At 39.9% G+C, this 25,771-nt stretch overlaps 1 protein-coding gene across 1 annotated transcript; it reads right to left on the bottom strand.

Moving 5' to 3' along the window:
• On the bottom strand, positions 1-25,188 carry olfm3a (olfactomedin 3a). The gene is made up of 6 exons (XM_080489692.1): positions 24,939-25,188; positions 4,195-4,338; positions 3,620-3,775; positions 2,794-3,013; positions 1,578-1,684; positions 1-1,281 (listed from the first exon to the last, which is right to left on the bottom strand). The coding sequence occupies exons 1-6, from the start codon at positions 25,059-25,061 to the stop codon at positions 604-606; spliced, it is 1,428 nt and encodes a 475-aa protein (XP_080345818.1). The 5' UTR covers positions 25,062-25,188; the 3' UTR covers positions 1-603.
• Between the last annotated feature and the right edge of the window lie 583 nt (positions 25,189-25,771).

Genomic DNA, 25,771 nt, shown 5'->3' with positions numbered 1-25,771 from the left:
CATGAAATTTCCAATATTTATTTTCAATGAAATTGCACAGTCCGTCATGTAGTTTTATAAAAAATACAAATGTTCTTCTTCCACAGAGACATATGACATGGCAATATCTTACAGGGCCGTCCTTAAAAGAAGGTCTTCTCTATTTTATAAGCAGTGGTCGCAAATATGCAGTAGTTTAAATACCTTTAAATACACATTAAAATAGACAATGAAAGCAAACACTGTGAGTAGGGAACAGATTTGCAACAAAAACACAGCGGTACACGGTTATAGCGGGTCACTGCAGACAAAATGTCAACGTTCATGCAAAAGCTGTCATGAGTCTTCATCTGGCAAATCCCACAATTAGCAAATAAGGCAGACCTGTCTGATCAGCAGCAATGGGAGATCGTAAAAAAAAAAAAAAAAGTATAACATGTTTTTTATTAAAGTACTGAGTCATTGATCTCCATGCTGAAAATAGCCAGTGCCACACATTAGAAAAGTTCAAGTAATGACAAGTCAAGATTATCGCAGTCCATTTCTGCTAAAACAAAGTGTGGTTTAATTTGTATGTCCTCGTATCACAAATGATGGGGCTTTAGTTTGAAAAAAGGATCACATTTAGGAGTCGTCATCGGTCTTTATGACGTGAAAGAGGGTGACGTTAAATATTACCTGGTGTCCGTTGTTCCAGGCGTACAGCGCTCTCTCCCGAGCGTTGTAGTCAAGCATGGAGATGTGAAAGTACTGATTGTGAAAAGGGATGTCTATGTATTCGTAGCTTGAAGTCTTGGTAGAGTAGGCGTAGTAAACCTTGGCCCCCGACAGGTGGGAGTTGGTGATGTAGAGCGTCCCGCAGATCATGAACGACTCGCCCGCGTTTCTCTTGGAGTATTCAGTGGTCCAGGTCTTCAGGACCTGCAGTGTGTCGGGGTCGATCTGAGAGATGACGACATTTCCAGCATTCTGATTAGTTGCGTAAACGACCCACATTCCAAGTTCATCGGCCATGACATCAATGTCAGAGTACCCTCCCCACGTGTAAGGGTACATGTTGTGAAAGCCGGCAAACTCCAGAGCTCTCTGGGCCAGAACGCTGCCTGTCTCGAAGCTGTACTTGACTATGATGTTGCTCTGGTACTTGTTGTAGTAGAGCGATCCATTGTAGACGATGTGGTTGGTTCCCTCCCATTTGAACGGGAGGCTGTAGGTTCGAGACACGACCCCCGACACAAATTCTTCCATTGATTTGTACTCGCGCACGATCTTGCTGTTGGTGTAACTGTCCATATACCACACCTAAAGCGGACAGAGTGAGAGCAATCAGATAAGATCAACAATACACTTCTACTTAACATTAAAACTTTAGCTACTCCTGTTATTAGAAATTATAAAAATAAAAAACAAAAAAAAACACACACACACACACATTGAAACTTAGAAATCAGAACAACTTTGCCAACATCAAAACCGACTCTATGAAAGTCAGTGCTTCCTAGAGCAGCTGTGATCATCTGAGCTATCCCAAAGCACAACACAGATATTATATACGCCGCACAACCCTCGCAAGGCACCCGGCTGCTCTCATAACTCACCCTGTTGTTTCTGGTAGATGCTAGAGGATCAGTCATCCATGCCCCGAACCGGGTTCCAGATGTCTTTATTGTAACGGGTCCAGTGATTTTCATTAATTTCCCACACGCTGTTAATAAAGAAATGCAGCGATAAGATGTGCTGTGGTGGTTTTTTGTCTCTAACGAGATTCCTCAAGCCAATTTCATGCCTGTGCCACCAGAGAGTGTGCCCTCTGTGCATACTAAGATAGCACTGGCAGCGAGGTTACTGCTGTATTTAACTTTCAGCATAACGTTGCGTCTGCAGCCCGTGGCAAAAGGCAACTCAACTTTCCCGTGGCTACACCACGTTATTGTCTTTGAAGCACTTAACGACGAGAGTTGCACAATATTCTGTCGATATACACAACTCGTGGAACATTTACACTCTTAGCATCAGGCAGTTAGTCGAAATAATTAGTCTTATTCGTTACATCAGTATGTTTGAGTTTTCACATTTCACTCGCCAGCTTGTAATTAATATCTTAGCGACTTCCCTGGAGAGCTGGTCTTCTGAATGTGGCTATGAAGGCCACAAGTAGCTTCCTTTTCTGCCCATTAGGAGGCAATTAGGTATGGCATCTTACTCTCAGCTCCCATCTTTAAAAAAAGTTCATAAATCAAACAATCCAAAAGAACAGACACAAAGTTGCTTCTTTTTTGCTTTGCCGGCATGAAATGTGAAAACACATGCCATTAGCCACGTTATTTATTTTTTTAAAGAAACAAATGTTGGTGTGGGATGAAATGGCCGACAGCACAGAAAGAAAAACCATTAGAGCAACAGAACACAAAGATACAAGCGTAACCTGAGAGGCTTTTTGGGATGAACAAAGTACACTTCACGCTACTACAAAAACTGTCAACACACAAGGTATACCTTGTATTTACATTTCCCTTATGGTTATTTTTCTCTCTATTTTTTTTGCAGTACCCAGCAGTACACCATGAGGACAAAAAAATAAATAAATAAATGTTACTATGACAACAGCTTGACTGTGACAATTTCTATCCTCATGAAAAATATTGCCACTTGCACTCGTATCATTTATGCCCTGGTCCCAACTGCCAGTGCTATCTCTGATAAGACTACAGAAAAACAAAAAAAACTAAACTCCAAATGGAGTTTCAACAACATATTGGTTTATTGAGATAACGTTGAAATTATTATCGACTCCTGGCCGTTTGCGTTACTCACTTAGTTTGCCCATGCAGTTGCGGAGTCTGTTGTCCAGACGCAGGACCCGCTGATAAAGCTCGTCGTAGTCGTAGGCCCCGAGTTCCTCCTGAATGCCTGTCAGCACCGCCGACAGGTTCCTGATCTCCTCCTTGAACTGGGAGATGAGTGCAGCATCCATCTTGTATTGCTCCAGCACGGGGATCAACGGCTTCAGCTCGTCCATCTTGTCCTTAAGCTCCTGCAGAAGTGACAGCCACGGCGGCAGAAATGGGGGAAGAGGTGAAAGAACGCAGATAGGTGTGACGGCCAGGGAGAGACAAAAAAAGCCGCTTGACAGAGAGTGAAATATTTGTTATAACAAAGTGCAACCATGTGTTTGCAATTGGTTCAATAAAAAAGAAAAAAAGTCATGAATTCTAAAAGTAGAAGCCCTTTTATGATTATTCAACATGTCAGAACAGACGGGTCCTTGTATTGTTGTTTCTCTTGTGCAATATTGAAATTTCTGCGGTTTCTGACGAACTGTGCAATTATATTTCCAACTCATCTGGTGTCAAGCAACTCGCTCCACTGGAGATAGGAGTACTCCCACACCAGCTGTCCAGTGCGAGCCACACAAGGCAGCGAGAGCAGCTTTTGAGGTTTGCAAAAGACGCAAGTAATTTCTCGCAAGAAATTAACACGTCTCCAAATCTTTGGATTTGTAATGTGAAAGTCTCGTCCGACAAGAAACAAGACTGGGCTGAAATCACGTCTGTGATGTGACACTGCATAAGCGAATACGAATAAATCAAAACCAAAATCCACTGAGCTCGGCTACGATCACAGGACGCTGTCAAAACACCTGGAAATTTCTGGCCATGACGGATTTCCTGTCATCTTCAATCTGTCTGAACTTGGTCCTCAGGCCCTTCATTTGGTTCTCCATCTTCATGACATATTGGAAATCCCTTTGAGTTCGCAGGTTCAGCACCTCGATGGACTGAGACATATTCTGCACCTGGAATCAAACAAGCCGAGACGAATAATCACCTGAAACAGTTCATTTATTTTTTTAGCACAAGGCCGTGGTTTGTTCGGCAGGTGAATAGACGATGCTTTTCCTTCTTGCTTTCACTTCTTTCACTGAAACTAATTGAAAGGCACTTTGATGAGTTTTTCTTTGTGAACCTTTGTGTGTGAATTTGTGACGGGGCTTTGTTGAAAAAGAAAGAACTGCAGCAAAGCCTTACAGCACTGTTTTTTTTTTTTTTAAAAAAGCACATGATAAAACATCTAACATTAGGCTGAGTGTTTTGTACAGAAGGAAAACGATGAAGGGACACATCTTCGTGCTTTGATTCTCCTTTTGAGGAGAGGAGCAATGTGTGTGCAGGTGTGCACCGGGGTGGTAACTACTCCCTCCTCACATGTGCTTACCTTCTCCAGGAGCTGGCGGAGTTGTCTGCTTTTGGCATCTCTGGAGCACAGGCTCTGTTCTGGCGCCACCACTGTGCAGATACAACGCCCATCAGCATCCTGGGCCGAGCTGTACACCTGCCAGCCCTCCTTCGGGCCGATCGTCTGCAACGAAGCACACAGACACGTCAAGGTTAAATCAATGCAATACGCAATGTGTTATCATTGATTTCGTGTGTATGTGATTATTAAGAGTTCTAAACAGTCTGACACACATGCTGTCAGACGGGGTGAAAGCATAGAGGTGGATCCAGTTCTTGCTTTAAAGACATTTCTACTTATTCCTGAGGGAGTTTGTTCCTTTATTATACACAGCATGGGAACCAGATCCGAAAATACTCCCCCCGATGAAGCCGTTTGATGAGAAGTAAAATGTCTTTAAAACTTCAAGCCACATTCCATTATCTTTTTGGACTAAATTTGCATATGAATTAGAACAGGGATGTCGAAAATTACATCTCGACTGGGACGGACTGTCAAAATAGTGCCATAATAACCTTTAAATTAAAACTTTAAACTTGTGTCACAGAGTATACATGATGGAAATGTCTATTTTCACAAAACAATTACTTTTGAAATCTCAACATAAAGCCAATTTTAATGAAAATTTGCGGTGCAAAATACTGTGAAATGTAAAAAAAGAATAAAAAATAAAATAAAGACACCTCCTTTTGCTGTTGCCGTATGCATGTTTTTACAAAGTCAGCCTGACAGCATGGCTTTGAGGCTAATGGGGTTATGATGGTTTGCTAGCTTTCATGGCGGCATCGCTGATGTCTCAGCTCGGGTATCAGTGTTGTGTTGTGTCCACTACTCTTAAGAAATTTGTTAAAAAAAAAATCTAAGTTTAGAATTTCCTTGGTGGTTTGGTGGGCCAGATTGAAGCCTCTTGTGGGCCGGTTTTGTTTAAAAAGAATATTTTCTACGTATTAACTACGGAGTTCGCATGTAGTTCATAACAATGACTTGATTTCTTTTATATTTTGAGATTTATTTATTTTTGTTCAACATTGATAAAATTTTGGTTTTTCTCCATGGGAAAAAAAGAGAGAGTCCCTCAGATAAGTACAGATTTCCTTGAAAAAATGTTTATTTAATACTTGTAAAATGTTTGGCATGTGGTTGCATCCACTTGGCTTTCAGATTTTTAACATGTGATGAATGAGGCCGTTGAGTCGGGAAAAGTCTGTTTTTAAAAGGATCAACATCTATCCTCATTATTGTCCTCATTCTCAAACATACTCTTGCTAAAGATTAGAGTTCTCTCATTTCAAGGTTGTATTAATTCACAGCTTAATCACGGCTTTTCTCTCTGACGTGAATATACAAAGACGGGCTGTTCAAGAGACATGCAGTTATCCATAAAAACCCAGAGGGGTACTAATGTTGTCTATACATTCTAATGTCACAACAGATATTAGAACTGATGGATAGTAAATCAATGAAAGTTATTGGAAATAACTGATGTTCTTTTTTCTTCTATTAGCCCGGGCTGTGCTGTGGTACAGTATATCTGAATGAAAGACAAGAAAAGTCGATATCCAAGATGTACGAGGTCCCAGTTAATAATCGGTGTAAAGCCGTGGTTTTCAAAGTGAGGGGCGGGGCTCCACTGGGGGCTGCCAAAGGGGTTCTTGAGAGTCAAAGCAGCAGGAAAAATCTGAGGGTCAAGTGGATGGCTTTTTTTCAGCATCATGTCTTGGAAATAAACAAGTGCAATTTATAGATAATGTTTTTAAACATGTACATTTTTTAGAATGGCTATTGTGATGGAGACAAACAGTGATTGTAACAGGTGTGACAGTTGCAGACCATATAAAAAGATATTTTATCCAACCCAGCAGACATTAAAAATAACATCTTAAAATAAAAGTCTGGCACAAACATTTGCAACAAGGCTTGAAAAAAGGACGCGCAGCCTGTAACAACCAATAACATAATAATGAATAATATGTTAACTTTTTCAATGCAATGAAAGCCCATAATGTAATAACTTGGCAATCATACTGTAAGATATTTGAGGCATTATCATAATACCATTTTGCTCATATGTAATAAGTTATTACATGATCAAAGTTGCATCACAGCTAATATTGTAATTATGTCCATTCGCTCAGAACCCGTCACAGTTCATGAAGAGATCACACGCTCTCATTCCCTAAGCATGAGGCAAGGTCATGTAGCTCACAATCGCTCATGCGTTAGCAAAAAAACATAGGCTTATAAACACCGTTTCACAACGCAGGATTCAGGAACTGTTACATGATCAGTTTGACAGATTCTGTATTGCAGTCAGAGGAAGCCAATACATCAATCTATCCACCACCAGGTCTCCTGACTATGTCATGTCTTGCTTCCAAAATGACCTTGACGTTTTCAAAAATGTTCATTTTCAGTTACTCTGTCATGCAAACAGGGACTCACCTATGGCGGCGAAAAATAATAAATTATTTTATTATGTTATTGGCACATTACATGCTTTTTTTTTTTACATTCATAATTACCAAAATTCTTATGTCAATGTCTCAAGCTTTGATAATAGTTCAACATTACAATCTATAGATATTTAAACAGAGATTACTTATTGGATCTATAGCTATAGGAAGCATTTATGTGCTCATTGACAATGCAATAATCACACTGAAAATAGTAGGACATAAAGTGAAATTAAGTGGCACAACACAAGATGTTCAAGAAACACTTTTCGCTGTGCAGAGGTCAAACTCAGTTGACTGTGAAAAAAAACAACCCCTGACGGTTGGACGCCTGCTACGTAACAAAATATTTGACGCTGTGTGTTGCTCGCCTGTCTGATGTCCAGAGAAGAGTGGACTGTCTGGTTTTTAAAGCCTAACCGGCACTGTTTCCATGTTGAAATACATGAAAAATTAATCAATGAATCTCGGTTGTTGTGCCACGTGAATAGAAAGGCACACATCTCTCCGTATCTCCACACACACATTAATCCTAACCTAAAAAACCAAATCGATTTTTGGATTTCGACACAAACTGGACCCAATTTGAACCCTTTTTAACATTTGGGTTTATCTCATGAATCTATCTGGTTGCAGGCTCATCTGGAAACGTTGAACGTTCAGGGATATTTCTTCTGTCGGTTCCAGATGGAAATACTCCACACACATGAAAGGTGTTTTGTTGTCTTTTAGAGTACTGCATGTGTGTCACTCGAGCTGAAGCCACACAAACCATCTTGTTTGCATTTTTATTAGGTTTCAGGATCAAAGTTTGGTATTGAAGTGTAAAAAAGGCTTATGTTCGGTGTGCTGAGAGAGTCTGTTTATACTGTGTAACTTTTTTTTTCCCCTATAAAGGACGGGCTTTGCAGCCTGTTCTTATTTGGCATGAAGTTTGTTTGAACAGTGTGAGAGCACAAGAGGGACTCTCACAGTGGAAGTCTCACACCCTAAGCAAGAGAGTTGGCAAACCTGCGGAATACTACTGTGAACCAAGATTGGTTTTAACACAAACTGTACACCTACGAAGGACTTTCATCGGAAATCCCATTTGTGGTGGTTATCTCATACATTTGCAGCTTCAGAAAAGGCATCACCTTACCGGCTGGTTACATGCACAGTTACAGATACCAAATATAACATGCTGTGGTTAACCAAATGTATGACTTCAGGGGAGTCGACAATTAAGAATATCCATTAAAGCATAATGAATACAGCTTAAAAAAAGAAAAAAGAGAACAGTATTATTATAACAGTACCCAGATAACTTTTGCTGATCTGATCAATAGTGGCCATAATTAAAAATTTCTACCAAAGCAGGAACAAATAACTACAAAGTGGTGTCATGGTTAAACTTCTCACATCATAGCCAGTGGGTTTGACCCTGAGCCTCCCTGTTTGCATGTTCTTCCTGTGCGTGCATGTTTTTTGCTCTAGGTCCTCTGGTTTCCTCCCACAATTCAAAAACCATGAGTTTGAGATTAAGACTCTGTTTCCACGACAACAGTGCCTGGAGCCACTAACGCTAACGCTTTGAAAACCGCTCTCAAAGTGGAGCTTTTTTGAAAACACTTTGGAAAATGGATCTTTTCTGAACGCTGTTACTGCGTATCCACACCACGGCAGAGTAAATAGTTCTGCACATGTGCGAGTGGATGGACAATAACAACGTTTACCTCCATAGTGTCATGACTCCCAGTCCATATTCTCCTGGGGCTCGGTAAGTTAGTAGTTTATAATACAGTATATAGTATATAGTTTATAATTTTTTTAATATACATTTTTAAGCACTGTTTTAATCCCCAGAGGGGAAATTCCATCATGATATATAGAGAGTCACTGTGATAGCAATCCAAGTTCATCATCTGTCCAAATGAGCACAGTGTTTATCATGTGTTGTGCACAGAACGGGCTGCTGCAAGACCAACCGAGAAATGTAATCAGTAAAGAAGACCCTGGGCCAGCCTGGGGGTCTCCTCCCAGCGGGACAGGCCTGGTAAACCTCTAGTGGGAGGAGGCTGGAGGGGACATCCTCATCAGATGGGCTGAAATGTCTCAACTGGCTCAAGTTTCAGTGTCTTCCAGATGGTTGACCTCCTCACTCAGCATACATGAGTTGGCGATTGAGATCGACCAGTAAACTGAGAGCTTTGCTTGATGGTCTGTGAAACATGTGGTTCCACCGTATCCTGCAACTGAAACTATTGAGTTCTCTATCTAGATTATTTTTTCTCCTCTATTTTGGTCACTTTAATCCGTCATACTAGAGTTAAGTAAAAATGCCGCTTTCACACCCAATTAGTCCCAATCAAGCACTTTCCATCCTAGCAACATGTTGCACTTAAAGATGATTGTTGCAAAACTTTGAAAACTGAAAACATGAACTTTGTGCAACTTAAACTTGAAGTAAGGTGCTCAATTATTCATAGGACCTAAGGCCATGTGCTCTCTCTCGCAACAGAGATATTTAGCTGACTCTTCAGTCAAACAAACAGACAAACAAGCCTGAAGATGCTTTTGTATTGATATAAATATTTATGCACTGCTAAACCGTCTTATTCACTCTAATCCTGGTGACATACTTCTAAGAAGGAGAGGTAAATTTGGAGGAGAAGCAGACGGCTGTGAATAGACAACAAAAAAGTTGAAGAGGTGGTTAGACAGCTTTAAAAAAACTAAACCAAGGAACTGAACAATGCTGACAAAGTCCGTGTAGGATGATTAAGGATTGTAAATGGGGAAAAACAGAAAATACTATCAATGTCATTGATGCTTACATTGATTCTGCTGTATTGATTAGGGAAACACCATGTTTCCATGTTGATGGGAATAACATGTCATGTCACAGATAAAACTATGTTGCTGTATTATTTTTTTTTCTTTGTTCCCCAATACATTCGATGGAAGACCATCAGGCTCCAAGGCTACAATGGTTTCACAGTGCTGCACGCCAAACTGTGGTCATTAATCATCCTCACAAAACGGCATCCAGCAGCTTAAAGCATCTCCCCAGTCGCCCTGCAGGCTTTTGCTCTCTGCACGGGCATCACACACACACACGCATGCACGCACACACACACACGCACACACACACACGTATGGCAAGCTGCATGCGTGGCCACATACAGTATGCGCCGCACACACAAGCGCCTGCCAGAGAAACATCCATGTTCCCTCTGTTGTGCTCATTCTTGATCTTCCAGTCTTTCTCTGCCAGGGTTTGACTCATGGCTTTTTGAAGACTGATATACAGCAGTCATCAATATTTCTCAGAGAGAGTTGCCAACAGACACTGTTTCCTGCCAGGATTCAGTATATTTACAGTCGAAATGGGAAAACAAGGCCAATGTATACCATCTGCCAACGGCTTTGCATAAAAGGGATGAAGACGGAGCACTCCCAACTATTTATGACAACAATGTACCTTTGCTGAAATAGACACACCCCATCCAGTGATCAAGCATTACTTTATAATTATTAAATCAATCGCCTTTAAACATGTGGTTTGCCTTATAAATAGCTTCACAAGGTCAGAGGATTTACACTAATGGTTTTTCCATAGAGTCCCACTCCGAGCTTGATTATAAAACTGTAGTAAACACGAGTAACAGATATGCTAAATGTGCAATAAAGCAGAGATATGTGATGTTCTGCTAAATGCAGTTTAAATATTAAGCCCGGCAATAAAAACCAAATCCTATGAATTATATAGTATCAACTGAGCTGAAGTGCACCACTTTCATGAGAACAACAGAAAAAGATCTGAGTAGGATGCTTCCATAAAATAGAGATAATCTTCTCGATAAGAAAGTCACACATCAACAAGGATCTGGGATTTACATATCTTTCTGTTTTACTCAAACTTCTTTCTCTGTTTACCAAAATTCTTTTTCTTATTATCATATTTCTTCATTAAGATTTATTAGATCATGTTCAAACTCTAGAATATCCCCAAACTTCTTCATACCTGTGAATCTCTGTTGGAGCCTGTTTCGTTTTATTCTTCAACTCCAGGGGACTCATTTAAAATCAAGCAGCTTTCTTTAAAATTACTTCGCTCTGATTTCGACAAACATTGCAATAATACTCTCATGCAAACTGTTGCTAATAAAACAAAGTGTGAAAAAGCAATCTTACAAATTACAGACCACAAAATCTCCACAAAATTGCCTTTGAAGCTCCTAAACTTTATCTTTAAACCCGTCACAAATATTTACTTGATATGTGCATTTACTTTTAATTTGACATGGAACTGAACTATCATCTATTACACATGTTTTGTTTCCATTCACCAGGGTCGTATCGAGCATTTATTCTTGCACATAAACTCACTTATATATGATGTTTAACTGTCATCTGAATTAAATGATTTATTTATTGGCCCACAAACATTCTATAGCTTAGTGAATAAATAGTGCTACACTATATAATCACACTGAATCCATCATTTGTTGCCATTATGTAACCAGTTGGTTTTAATAGAATCTTAAAATATCTAGAGACAACTACTTTCTTACAAAGTTTCTTCTGAGCTGTGGTTAGTTGGACAAATAACATTGCCTAAAACATCTCTGATATCAGAAAGATAAATCTTTTGGCCATTCTCTCACTCTGTCCGTCCATCAGCTCATTCATGCTCCCCTGAAGTTCATTGCAAATAATCGTCTTCTCGTTAACATGAACCTTCAGGATTTTCTTTAAGACACATTCATCACATCATAATTGGAAGATTGCAAACCTTGAACAACAAGTTAGAACATTTGTATTCCTACTTTTTATTGTAATAATATTTCTTGGGGTAAAAAAATTCTCTTAAAAAAAGAGTCTTCTTTGCCATAGCCACACTACTTTAGCACATTTCTGTTTTTAAAATGTAGAACAATTTTTAAAGAGGAATTGTATATGATTTAGTCACAAGAAATCAATATCATAATAAAGAAATATTCTACCAATTTTCCACAATTTCTGTGCAGAATTTAGAACTCTTTGCACAGATGTTGGGTTATTTCACACAACATGCAGATTATTTGACTTTCTGTAGCAAACTTTGGTGTAGTGGTTTGCACTTGCGCCTCACAGTTCAATTCAAACACTTCCTATTGGTCCACTTTGTCTCTGTGACTGACAACCTTTTTCCCAGAGTTTGCTGAGCTGGGTTCCACATGCCCTCTAGCTGAAGGTGGATACAATGGGAAACAAATCGATGGACAGATGAATGAAGAGAGGAATGGATTGACTCTTAGCATGTTAATATTTCCTCCTTCCTTCCATGAAGAAATGATAACAAGGACAAAATGACAGCCTAGGGCATACAAAGGAAGAGAATACAACAAATACATTCACTCTGTTACAATAATCAACAAAAACTACTGATATATAGTTTTCACTTCAATTGGATTTATTATTAACTTTGTTTTCATGATAATCTACCACTCAGTTAACTGTCTGCAGTCCATTCCAAAGTTGAAATTCTTATCACAATTGTCAGAAAATGAACGCTATAGTTGTATCCTTCGATTATTGGAATGTGTGACTGCCGAGTTTCAAAACATTTCACCATTAGCCCCATTCAAGTCCTGATAAGGTCCTAAATGTTCCTGTCATTTGTCACCGATGCAAGTCAGAGGTGCATTTCCATTCAACCCCACAGTCTGTCTAATCATATTTATTTTAAATTTTGGACAAGTTGTTAGCTCGCAGCAGGCACGCAGTGCAGGTGTAGATCAGATGGCCTTGATGGCCTTGATTATGAATCACTCGGTAAAAACACGAAAAGTCAACAGCGTAAACAATGGTGAAAATGAATACCTCCCTTTGGAAAATATGATTCATCCTTTTCATGGCAGACAGGTATCCTGTCAATTATTTACCTAACTGAATCTCTTTTCTCTTGTTATTCTGTCAATCAACATTTACTCAGGCTCGGATAGCGCACACTTCTTCACAACCGTGTCCCCATCAACCTTTTACGTTTGGCTGTGGTAACGACGCAGGGGGCTGATGGGGGGAGTTACCGTAATGGAAGGCTTAACACAGGGAATTCGGTTAAGACTGAGTTAGTAAATGATGTGTTGGGGGAGTTAGCCGCAGTCATTAGATCGGTATCGCTTCCTTTGTCCTCACCTGTGGCAGCGAACAATTCACAATCATGCCATTGAAAACCGCGGAATATTAGCTTTTGTTGCTTCACGGTTTGCTAGTGCATGCACACTATCCACTCACAATTAGATTCATCTCTTCGGTTCCCTTCATTTTGCATTCAGATCATTCTTTTATCAGCGCTTCAGATAAATTAGTACTTTTGATTTTTTACATATATATTAGACTGCAAGTTTTTTGAAACTTGCAAATCACCGCAGCATCTCGGCATGCAAACCTGGTTTGACTCCAGCAGGAGAATGTTTCTATTCAGCGCTAAGTAGATCACTTTAAGTCACTGCCAAGATTCCCACCAAGTCCATATACTGTAGCTGACTGTCTGCACTAAGCGAGTCTTCCACCCCACTGTGTAGCTTTGGCCTCTTGATATAATTTCTTTAGCTATTATCATGATGGCTGATTCCATTTGCTGAGCCGCAGCAGTATGAGACAGGGAATGTGTGAATCTCCTCAGGTGAGATCTCACGGCTGAATATTAAAAGATTGTCAGAGGTCGGTGGCAGAAATCGATCTGTTATAATCAAAAAAAGGTTGAAAACCTAATTGCAAAATGGTTGGACTGATGTGTAGAATATATTAAAAAAAAAAAAAAAAAAAATGGAATGATTTGCAAATCTAAGGAAACCCACAACAAAATAACATAACAAGATGAGATCTAAGATCTTGAAAGTAAGACATTTTATCATCAAAAAAAATATTCAGATGCAACAAAAGGCTGGAAAAGAAAATGGTTCTAATAAGAAAAATTGATGAGGTAAATTGGCAAAAGATCAGTAACATGACTGTATTGGGAAAGAAAGCCTTTTTAGCAAGACAAAGTCTCTCTTCAGTCATGATGGACAGAACACAGTAAAAAAAAAAATATGAACGTGATTATTGTGACTCTATAGAACGTGCTCCGCTGCATAACAGATTGCATGTGAACAGATAACGGATAAGAACACCATGTGGAGTATTCAAATAAATGTTCTCTTTAGATACAATCTGAGGTTGTAAAAAGGAGTTTACTTCTGATGGGCTCCAGCCTGACAGTGTCGAAATGTCCCACACTGTTGAGTCGTGCCAGTGGATTGGTGATACGTTGGAAGTAGCTCTCACACTGACTCAACTTACTATACAGACAGTCTGCTACTCTTTACTTAGCATATTCTACTTTCCCTGGCCAGTCCTTTAAGTCACATTTGCAGGTAAAAATTGGCATTGTGTCATTGGCAAATCCTAAAAAACATCCTCTTAATACATTTGAAGACAAATCTAGCTGGCAGCGGTGCCAACAAAGCTAAATCTCAGATCACAATGACGCTGCCGCCCCGAATGCCACAACACAGAGACCTAAACAGATGCTATCTCTCCAGTCATCTATCAACCTGTCCAAACAAAAAGCCACCAGGGTATTGAAGGCAAGTGAAGTGGAATGCGCATGTCAGTACTATAACTGATGATCATACTGCTTAAATGAGTTAACATTTTAGCTCTAATGGCAGGGGAAGATGAACTCGCATGTGCAGCCAGCTCTGTAACCAGACTGATGCAGACGTCTTTAGGCAGCAATGACAAATGGTAACGCCCCCAAACACAGGAGCAACAGTAGTCCTGACAGCAATAAGCCCGAGACCAAAAAGGTTTCCGGAAAGATACTGACAAAAAGCTCCAGGAGAGCAGGAAAAAAAAGAAAAGAAAAGAGAAAGCCATCTTTTCTCTGAGATCTGACTGTGGTGAAAGGCATGCGGGGAGATTAATTTCCTAGAGGCGTGCCACCTTCTTGCCTTTTCTGACCCCGGCGAAGAGAAGATTGAATAGATAATTCCACAGGAGCTCTCTGAATGAGCGGCGGCGCGATCGTGCTCACACCCTTACGTTTCTTCTCTAGGGTGTGCTTCATTGAGTCTTCACACCGAACAGGACGACACGTCACTCATAAGCACCGCGGAGGACGGTAATGAAACAGTCATCAAACGTTATCGGCGGAGTAAAGTCAGTGGGAACCTCCAGGCTACACTGACTGGCACATGTACACCCAAGTGGAATACTAAGCAGGTGTGACAAAGCTGGTAAATAAAGTTGCTTTGTTTCAGACTTAAGATAAAAGCCGTTCCAGAATGTCAACAGTCATGATGGACGTCTCAGTTTTTGTTATCCCTGCCAGCAAAAATAGTCTTCCCAGTCAACAGTTATGTTGGCATAAACAAGTTAAGCCTCAATCTCACAGCGGGATTTCCTGAATATATCTCAAAATATCCTTCTCTAACATATTTCAAAATTTCTTGAAAACCCTTTAAAATCTCATAGAACCATTTATCGCGGTTTTTCCAATTTCCTCATTTGCCTCGCAAACGTGTTACATGTTATTGGATGTCTCAGACCACTTTCATATCATTCTCAATTTAGTTTCTATGTTTGAAAAGGGCCAGAAAATGAGTCTTCTTCCTTATTGGTGCAGAATCTGTCTCTGTCTTGCTTGACTTCTGATGAAAAAAAAAATAAAAAATTGGGCTTGAGAGAAACCTTGTATTTATATGGTCAACAATTGTTAGTTGGCTGTTGTGTTACATTTGTGCATCCGTTGCAAAAGAGTCGCAAAACACCACCACATTTTTAATTTCACCTGGCACACTGTGCAAATCTGGAGCGACTGATATGAGCCAAACTTGGTTACAAATTCACCAGAATCTTGCAAGCATGTCAACCAGTTTATATGTCATTGAAAGCACCCATTTGATGTGCTTTCAAGTGAAAATTCTAAAATATAATCTCCAAAAATTTTACTTTCTCCAACTGGTTGTGTGTTTTAGCCGCCGAGGTAAAAACAGCCTTCGATAAATGTGGTGGATTTACAGGCACACAACATCGCCCTCACATCCTCGTCATTAGTTCCACCCAATGCGATGCTGCAATTTTTCATTCCAAATCCCTTTCCTCCAAATATACTTCTTGTGAAGCAGTCTGCTGTAATAATAAGACCCCGTCTTTAATTGCCGCCCAAATCAAATCTGTGTCATCAGCGTGCACATGTCTTGGCAGCTTCTCAGGATGGCTGTTTGAAAAGTGAGAGCATGCTCATTAGTATTGCATAAGAGGACTGAATGTAGGAAAAGGACACCGCTGCCAGAAAAATGTCACCGAATCTGCAGATTTAGACATGGTCACATTTCACAAAATGTTGCAACAAAGGTTGTTCACCTGATTATTTCTTGCTCTTTAGCGTAGTTTGAATTTTTCTCCATCTAATTATGCGTCGGTTGTGATGGGATGCTGGAGCATTTTCAACCATCCTGATGTAAAAGCGTGAGAGTGTGTGTACCACCTCCATATCGAGAGTTAAGCTCTTAAATACCAACACATTAGTATGTTCAATGCATTTCGGGAGCCTCTTTGAAGTTATATTGCAATTTATTTGCTTTAACCACTTTCCTTGAACTTATCTCTAACATTTGAGTTAATGATTTCCCGTTTCTTTGAATGCCTTTCAGCAACTTCCCTGGAATGCACTAAACGTGTTGCTTCAAATAAAAGAAAATAAACAGACTATACGAATGTGAACAGACAGTGCTGCACTATACATAAGATATGCAGTGAACTAATTAGTCTGAGGAGTCTTTCAGGTTGTCTGAGGTTACTGCGAATAAAGAAATCGTTAGCATTCCCCTTGTACATTGATGCAATACAACTGCGAGCGGTGAATGTGCAGAAAAAAAAACCCAAAAACGATTCAATGAGACTAAAGTGCCTATTCATTGATTGTGAAGAACTAAATCCACAATGTCATGTGTACCATGGAACGTGCACTAGTCGCTTTTGCTCAGAAATACAGAAAACTGGAAGGACTGCTTAACCAATATGGAGGACAGTGATTGTTCAGAAATGTCACATCAGACTTGTAAACTTGAGAATTTCACCATATGTTGACACTGAGACGGTGCTCAGTCGCACAAGCAGCCAAAATTAGTAGTTGAGCAAATTTACAATTAACATATTGTGACCAGAGTGCTTCCCAGAAGATAGTTTTTACACAGATATGTTAATGAACCAAATGGGTAACAATATGAGGAAGAATATCAAGTATGCACTCATTTAGAGCTGCTTTTACCCTCATATGAGTGAAATGAGTTTTGGACAAGTGGTTGCCACTTGAATACATAGATTTCAAGTAAAGATGTACTGGCACTTCGTAATTGTATTTGAGTATTTATATCCCTGACAACGTTTTACTTTCACTCATTACTTTGGAGCACAAACATTTGTACTTTATTTAAACTGACAACAATAACATTTCAGTTATCCATACTGAAGCTGCAGAAAATGATAAGGAGACTTCCTGGTTCCATTTTAAAAACAAAATAAAAGTCAGAATTGAATGTTCACACAAACTGTATTCAAATTAAGGTTTTCTGTGCTTCGGGAAATGCTGACATGACACAGATCTGCTGGAAAAAGTATTGTTTTGTTTGTTTGCTTGAGCCTATATAAACACAAATTGGAAAGTGATACCAGTCATACCACACAGTAAGACACACTGGGGATGGAAGCAATCAAACATTGCAGAGGTAAATCAAATAAATTTGAATTTGGCAGTAAAAGGAAAAAAATCACAAAAGGCTGAGTTGGGCTGCACCTCCTCTTCAAAGGCATCAAAAACAGGCACAATCATAAACAAGGGAAACTTTTTCAGACGTTTCAAGTCACAATGTGCATTGTACATTGACATATTGTCAATAAACACCCCCAGTGTGTTTGTAAGACCGATGTAAAATAATGTACTGGTGAGCAGGTGTTATTCTGCACATTTCATCCCGATCAGCCGATAGCTCAGCTTCTACGTCTGTACGCACAAAACCATGTCTGAAAGGAAATAAATGGAAGCCCTATGTCAGTTTAGTGTACCCATTAAACACAAAAAGAAGGCAACGTAGACCAAGGATGTCTATTGCTCATTCCTTATCTACCAAATAAAAACATCCTCTGACCCTAAACAACCTTTAGAGGAACAGATTTTGCCCTTCTTGCGTTGTTTACACTCAGTTTCTTGCTATTTTTCTTGTTGAAAAATAAACACACACGCATGCACGCACGCACGCACGCACACACACACACAAAGCTTAGTATCGACTGCTGCAAGGGAGTAATATGTATTTCTGTGTTGGGACTGTGTTGCCTCTTTAGTATTCTGTTGGACTTTCAGTTCTACAGTCGGACAATGTGAGCACTCTTTATCTGAAAGCAGAAAGACAAAAAAAAAACCCCACATATAAATCAGCATTATCGTGTCTCGATTTTCACACAAGTTGAAACTGATTTAATTGTGGAATTTGAATAAAAATGACCTAACGTGCTGATGGACTTCTAATCTGCTGCTGTGTGAGAAAAAGTATTTCATCAAGAGTTTTCGTCAAATACTGACATGTTGCTTAAAGATCTTCAGGCTGGGTAAGAGGAGCACAGGTCTCGGGAAAGACGTTTTCACTCTCCGGTCTGCAGTGGTCTTCTAAAACAGATGTTCAAAGCCTTCAGTCTGTGGAATCACAGCTGCTGTAACGGTAGTCGATGGGCTAATATCTCTAGCTGTTCACATCCATTACGAAGAGTCAACATGTTTTCAATTAGTGTCCAAGCACGCTTAAATTTGCAGGTAATTCATAATCTGCTCCATCTGCTGTGAGTGATCTCTTCTGCTCCAGCACACTTCTCAGCATATAAAAATGTTACGCTCGTTTGTGTCGCTACATCTGAGTGGTGTCGAGTCGGTCTTACACCCACAGCTGTAGATTTTTCAGGTGGGAGGCGATGAGCTACGGTTGCTTAATGTGGCCTACTATCTCGCACAGTCGAGATCCTTCGCTGGCTTAACAGAGAATCATTCACAAACGTGAGAGCCAGAAAACTTCAAGTTGTCGGGCCTCATTCATTCATATTCACTTTGCCATATTGCATGTATTGCTCTGCAAGCAACCAGCATAGCCTCTGTAGTTTCAAGCTTTAAGATTTCAAAACTTCAGTGATAGTTTTTGATATTCATTAATTGGTTAACTTTTTACCAATTCATGCTTTTGCCCGAGACCTTCTTTTATTCCGTTAAAAGGTTTAAACACTTGTTAGACTGAAGGTAGTCATCTGTACAGTGACTCCCTCATATTGCTTACAAACATTAGTAGTTTTAATGACCTTTTAAACTCATTTTCGTCCTCTTGGAATTCTTGCAGAGCATCTTTTCCAATATCTGCCGGCCCTGTACATCCACAATTCCAAGTGAAATCATGTGTGCTTGAGCCTCACTATGTTACGATTGGGTGAAGGGCAGAAAACAACCCTGAACAGGGCGCCAGACCATCACCTAAAAAAACATGTTTATGAATCGTGGAAGGAATACCAACACTCTCCCTTCCTATACAACTATTAACTATCAAACTAGGGATAAGATGTCTCAGCACTTATCACCACTCTTTGTTTGGTCGTGCAACAATTCACCAGCTAGAGGTGTGACGATCACTCAAACCAAACAAGCAATCCAATTATTTCAATCAACATATCAGTGGTATTGAAATGTGCAGGATTTCTTCTAAGCCGATAACTTAGATAATGTTTGTGCTTCAGCTTTGGAAATGCAAACGTACATAAATGTTCCTTTAAAGGCCTATAAATGCTCAATTGTAAATATGCAGACGAATACATATGGAGCGCTCTGGCCATCGTCTGAGTTCATTATGTACGTAACTGATACGCCTCCAGGGAGCTTGTGGTTGTCTTCAAAACCAACTTGTATGTTACAGAATATCATCACTGTAACTGTAATCAAGTTTGTATCAAACTTCAAAACTCTCAGCTCCACTATAAATATGCGTCTGTTTACAACTACTTAATAAGTTACATTAGATTTTACCGCCACTCGTAAGGATTTAAAAAGGCTGTAATAACACCTCTAGTTGCCGGAATACAGAATAAATGGATTGAGATCACGAATGTCTTCCCGTACTTTCAAGTCTAGCCTTTCAGCTCTTATCCAGTGATACACATTTGATACGGAGACCGCTTCGGCTGTAATTATAGTAATTATAAGGGGAACACAGAGAGAGCCATAACTATGCCCCTGGTAGTTTCAACATCATGTCTCAACTCCTGTAATTATACCTAGATTTATTATTAACTGGGCTGCATTCACCCAGAGGACCCATAGAGAGCTTGTACAAGGAAAAGTCACTTTAAGTGTCATAATGAACGTATATAAAGTGACAGCAATATTGAGCATTTTATAATTTGGCACATTTTAATTGCCTCAGTTGATTATTTGTTGTGGAGTACACATTTCAGCAAAGAAAGGAAATTTGTTCAAACGTAACTGATGAGTGTTTGTCATTGTCGGTGTTTTTCGATGCCGTCCGGCTAATAAATAAGATAAAATCATTTGCATGACAAGCACAGGCTCGACAGAAAACATCATCACAACCTCACATCGGCTCAAACTGTCCAAGTCCAAGCAAAGTGACTGATATCCACCCACAGTTTAAACCACTCGCATCCATCATCACTACACTGTCTTTATTTCCAGACTATCAGCACTGACAACCCCCTCCCTGTTTTAGACACGAACCATGCAGAGTCACAATTAATGACTCTGCTGACAGTCCTGTGGCTAAGAGTTTGCTTTGTTTGTCTTGACACATAGTTAGAGGGTGTCATCTTTAATTTAGCCCCTTGTGGAAGTGGTTGTGGGAAATATGAAACCTCCAGCATTTCTTTATCAATCGCTGAATGATTATGGTATCTTGTGTAGGTGTGTGCCCGGGGCGTCTCTCATCTCGCAATGCAGCATCTGTGCTTGACAAATTTCCCTGAGTGTGCTGTCCACACAAATGCTGATCCAAGAAACTCGAGAAGGATTTCGAACAAACAAGAAATGGCATCACCTCCTGCCAGACAAACCCTTCAGCTCGGCAAAGCAAAAACAACACTAAAGACTGTCTTTTCTCGTTTTCCTATGATGAATGATCAACGGCATGTGTTAAAAACAGGATGTTGCACTTTCTCTGCAGGTTGTTCCCAATGCCAGATCACATTTCATTTCATATTTTTGCCTGATTTATGACTTAAAACCCCACAACAGAACATCGGGTCGAAAGCAAAACCTTTGCAGATGTACAAAGCTGTAGTTTGGCAGGTGTGAGTAGGTGTGTATGCCACTACACACAATGGCCGACACAAGGGGCAACTGCCCACACAAAACTCCATCCCACCAGTGGAACTAAATCCCCACGAGAAAACTACTCAAACATCCACATTATTCACAGTTTTGTTCAGTGCAGCCATGCACATCTTTTCTTGTTCATCCACCAGGGTGTAAACATATAAAGACTAATCAGGGTCCATGTTCGACTATGACAAAAAAGGACGGACCTTTCCTGCAAACTGTCTCACCAAATTACTGCATACTCCAGGAGGCAGCATGCCTCTATTTTGCCTCAAAAAATGTCGAGTAAATCTGTGGTTTTACCAAGACTTACAAACATCTTTCTAGATGTAGACATGTAGCTGCATCATAACTCACAAATTTTAATGCATTTTATGTGAATACACATAAAATGTAAATTAGTGGGAGTATAATGTCTTCCTAATAAACTTTAAAAGTAGATTTTTAGGTCAGGGCCACATGGTGTTGTGACAGTTACTACCCACACAATGACATTATGATTTTACACTCAATATTCAGTTGTCCATGAAACAAAGAATTAGGCAACCACTCTGGAAACAAGTTCTATTGACTTTCATACAGTATTTATCATATTTTTTGAATTTACATTCAGTCATCAGACATCTCTGAACTGATTTGTATTTTAAGCAGAAATAATATAATTACTCTGACTACTCTCTGTACAATATTCACCATCCATACTTAATTTACTTTGTGTAGTTTATAGACTTAAAAATATTGTTGAACTGTCTGAAGATAGGCTTTTTGTTTTAGATGTGCATGCCTGTATTGTAACTATGTTCCAAAACAAAAGGGAAACATTTCACTTATGGGAAATCAACAAAGCATACATGTGTAGGAATAATACCTATGATGGTTAATATATTATAGAGTGGCGACATCTACTCACTCCACAGGATAGCGCAATTACCCACTATGGGACTGATTTACTGAGAGAGTAATACCACCACATGCAGACAGGAATAATCGAATCAGGGTTTTAGCCTTAGGCACATGTTTACACTAGAACAGTCTGTTTGAATCTGTATCACTTCACAGTTCATTTGCTTGTGTTCACCATAGTGATTAGATGTTATCAATAATATCAGTGTGCTCCAGCAGTATTTGAAATTATTGGTCACAAAAGTAGAGGTGCCACACAGAAACTCCCTTATCATAACGTGCATAAACAAAAGGAATATCAAGCCAGCTGCAGAAATGCCTCTCACCTCAGCAAAAGCAGCATCTCTGCTAAAAACTGAGCCTGTTTGCACCACTTTTGCACAATTGTAAAAGATGCACACATTTTCAGCTATTGCAAACCATCATATTACACCACATTGATCAATTAGGATAAACTCCAGCCAGTATTTTGCGTGTTCTCAGCGACATAAAGGAAAACATGCTCAATGGGTAATGTGTGTCATTTTGTGCATCTGTCAGATACCCTGGAGCATCCCATTTATAGATCAGTTTCCACACATGTGCACAATATCACTTTTGTGCATGTTTTGAAACATGCAACGTCTGCAGGTTCTCCCTTTGTGTGCACTAGTTTGCTCCAATTCTCTAATACACAGTCCAAAGACGTGTGCATAAGATGAATTGGGGGCTTTAAATCTGGTTGATTTGATGGGATTAGGTGCTGAGCAGTGTTTGTGATTGTTTGTCTCTCCTTTTCTCCCCTGAGCCCCACCCTGAGTGGTATAGAAGATGGATGTATAAACTTTTAGAATTTGTGGACAGACACAACCACTCCGGCGTCAAGTTTCTCATTTCTTCTTCAACCGATGTGCCCTCCAGGTGCAGAAATAAATGTGTAATCATAAAACGCAAATTCCAGTCATCATTTTGATCATGATGAGAGTAACAATGCCTTTAGCAGCAACAGTGTAATTACCCGGCTGGCGGAGACCTTAAGGGAAAACCGCTCTATGCAAATATTTCACTTTATCACAAAGGCCCTTTAAGGATCTGTTGTTTACACTGCAGAGGTGATTTGGCAAACATGATCATGGAACATCACAACACAGGAAAATCAATACCGCTACCACTAGCTTTTGCCACCTTATCCGCAACCTGAGCTGTAAAAGTTTATTCCAGAGTTGTTAAACCGAACCTCTGGGGGGAAAAACAAAAGAAAGCACCAACACATAAACTTAAATGCCAAAAGGTAGTGGCTGCCAAGCCTTACTCAAATGAATAAAGGCCTGTGAACAAGGTCTGACAGCCTGTGAGTGACAGCTTAATAATTCCCAGCTTAGCGTAATACCATAAAAGGTTTGGCTTTCCAGATAATTTTTTAACACTGAAGCTGAAAGGCCTCAGGGGCCAAGCCAGCAATTTGCATGCAGCCCTTGATCAAGCATGAGATTCCTCAATGGCAGTGCAGAGGTGTATTCAGTGATTTATCAAAAACGGATAAAAGAGAAGCTGGACTCTGAGATACTCACTGAAGTTAGGAGGAAGTGCATTATACAAAATATATAAATATATCCAGATTAGAAGTGCCGTGTTTCCAAGATATGCAAGGACAAATGTATACAAGTGACTTACAGCTGAGAATACAAAGACCTTTTTCTTGCTTTTAATAATCAGTGCATCCACTCTTCTAAAGAGTTGGAACTTGACAAAATGGATTACTATAACATTGTCTTTTCTTTTTTTTTTTTATCAATGCATTAAGTGGTAAATCATCAAACTGTAACAATGCCAGATGAGGACCAATTACTTCTACCCTATGAATACACAGTTTTAGCTAATAAATATCCTTGGACCTTAGTAGAAGGCTTGAAGAACAGTTCATGAATGGTAAATGAAAGAGACTGCTGCCTTTGTGGTACTGCAAAGCCAGAGAGCGGGAGCAGTGAAGTTTCAGCACCAGAGTGTGGACAGCTCCACACCCACCACCAAAGACCCCTGAACCTCCAGCATCGATTTATCCATTAATCATACAGGACTTATGATAAGCTTCCATCCAGCACCTTCTTTCTTCCCTTGATCACAAAAACTGCTTGTGCATTTCTCTCCCCCAATAATTTGCTTCAGATTAAAAACATAGATAAAGCAGAAATCCTGATGGGGACAGGAACACAACAATACATTTAGACAAAAGAGAGGCAGTGCTTTGCAGGAGAAGGATGATTTCATGATTGGGGCGCAAGAGAGTTATGTTGGGGGCTCAAGCATCACAATCTATTAGACAGGGAAAAAAACCGTCAATGCTTCATGATGAAATGCTTGTGCTGGCTCCTGCTCCTGTTCCCACAAATGCATTACATCCAATTTGACTAACAAACGACAGCCCATCCACAAGTGGGCGAGATAAGGAATAAGAAAAGGTGGATGTTCTCCAAAGAAATAGCAGTGTTTCAGCCAGGAAAACCAACATGCATTCTGAATACACTCTCTATCTTCTTAAATGCTGTTTGATGGAGGCGAACGTGGCAAATTCACTCTAAAACTGATGCAGTAGTCCTGTGGTAGACGAAACTGCATGAACAGGGTGGCAGATTTCAGCCTTTTTCTACTTCGAGGGACTTACTTTATTTAAAGAAGGAACATATGTTTCTTGTATGAATTCTGAATTCATAAAATGCTATCTGTAAATTATGATTGTCCGGAAAAGCAGCAAGAACAAATACCCGAACTTTAATTTCAATATCACGTATGGACATGTAGATATTTAAGAATCATTAAGTGAAACCAAGTTTATTGTCGGTAAATGTGGGAATAATTTACAGGACTTTTGAATGAAGTTTGACATACATGCATACCTGTATTGAGGGTTTTCTGTAGAAACTATAGGCTGCAGGCTGAGTGTTAATGATGCGCAACAATTATGGCTGTGCAACGAAACAAGTGGCAAAGAAAGAAAAAAAAAAAACACTCACCATGGAGGGATATAATCCGAAGATGATGAGAGAAAGGACGGGGTACAGGACGCTTAACAGGAGCCTCATGCTGACAGGCTCCGGGCAGCCACTTTTCTCCGGGGCGCAGTCCTTTAAGAACATGGAGCAGCCGTCCGCACGCGCGCCTCGACCGCGTCTACTCAGTGCTGCGGGACCGCGGAGAGAGCGCACTGACAGCGGCACGGCGCACACACATCCAGCGGCATCACACCCTCCGAGCCCCGCTGCTCCGACTGACGGCTGCGCCGTGGAAGGAGGGGAGGAGGAAAAAAAAAAAAAAAGTTTGGAGTGAGGGAGAAAATATTGAAACGTCTCAGGTCCAGCAGACTGCAGGGGAGGCGCACGAAGGATGTGACATCACTATCTATCTATCTATCTATCTATCTATCTATCTATCTATCTATCTATCTATCTATCTATCTATCTATCTATCTATCTATCTATCTATCTATCTATCTATCTATCTATCTATCTATCTATCTATCTATCTATCTATCTATCTAACTTGGTTAAAGTGTAATTAAACTGCAGCATTAGTTCACATTTTCCATTATTTAGCCGATGAGAAATGGGAGGGAATAAGATTGAGATAAAAAAAATCTAAAGTGAAATAAAGATGAAGTGCTGAGGATTTAGAGGCAATAGCAAACACAATGTACATGGATGAAATTGAGAAAGAAGCAGGTGTAGTGGTTTCGCAGGAGAGTTTAATTGCTTGTATGGATGGAAGTTTGGACAATAAAGATTTCAGCAACATACCATGAGAAGGATTGCCCTAAATATCTAAAACGTTTGTGATCCTGTGTAGGGGA

This window comes from Lipophrys pholis (genome assembly GCF_963383615.2).
Source record: "Lipophrys pholis genome assembly, chromosome: 20".
NCBI lineage: Eukaryota > Metazoa > Chordata > Actinopteri > Blenniiformes > Blenniidae > Lipophrys > Lipophrys pholis.
Note: the sequence above shows the minus strand (reverse complement) of the source record. Positions and strands in the feature narration are given on the sequence as shown.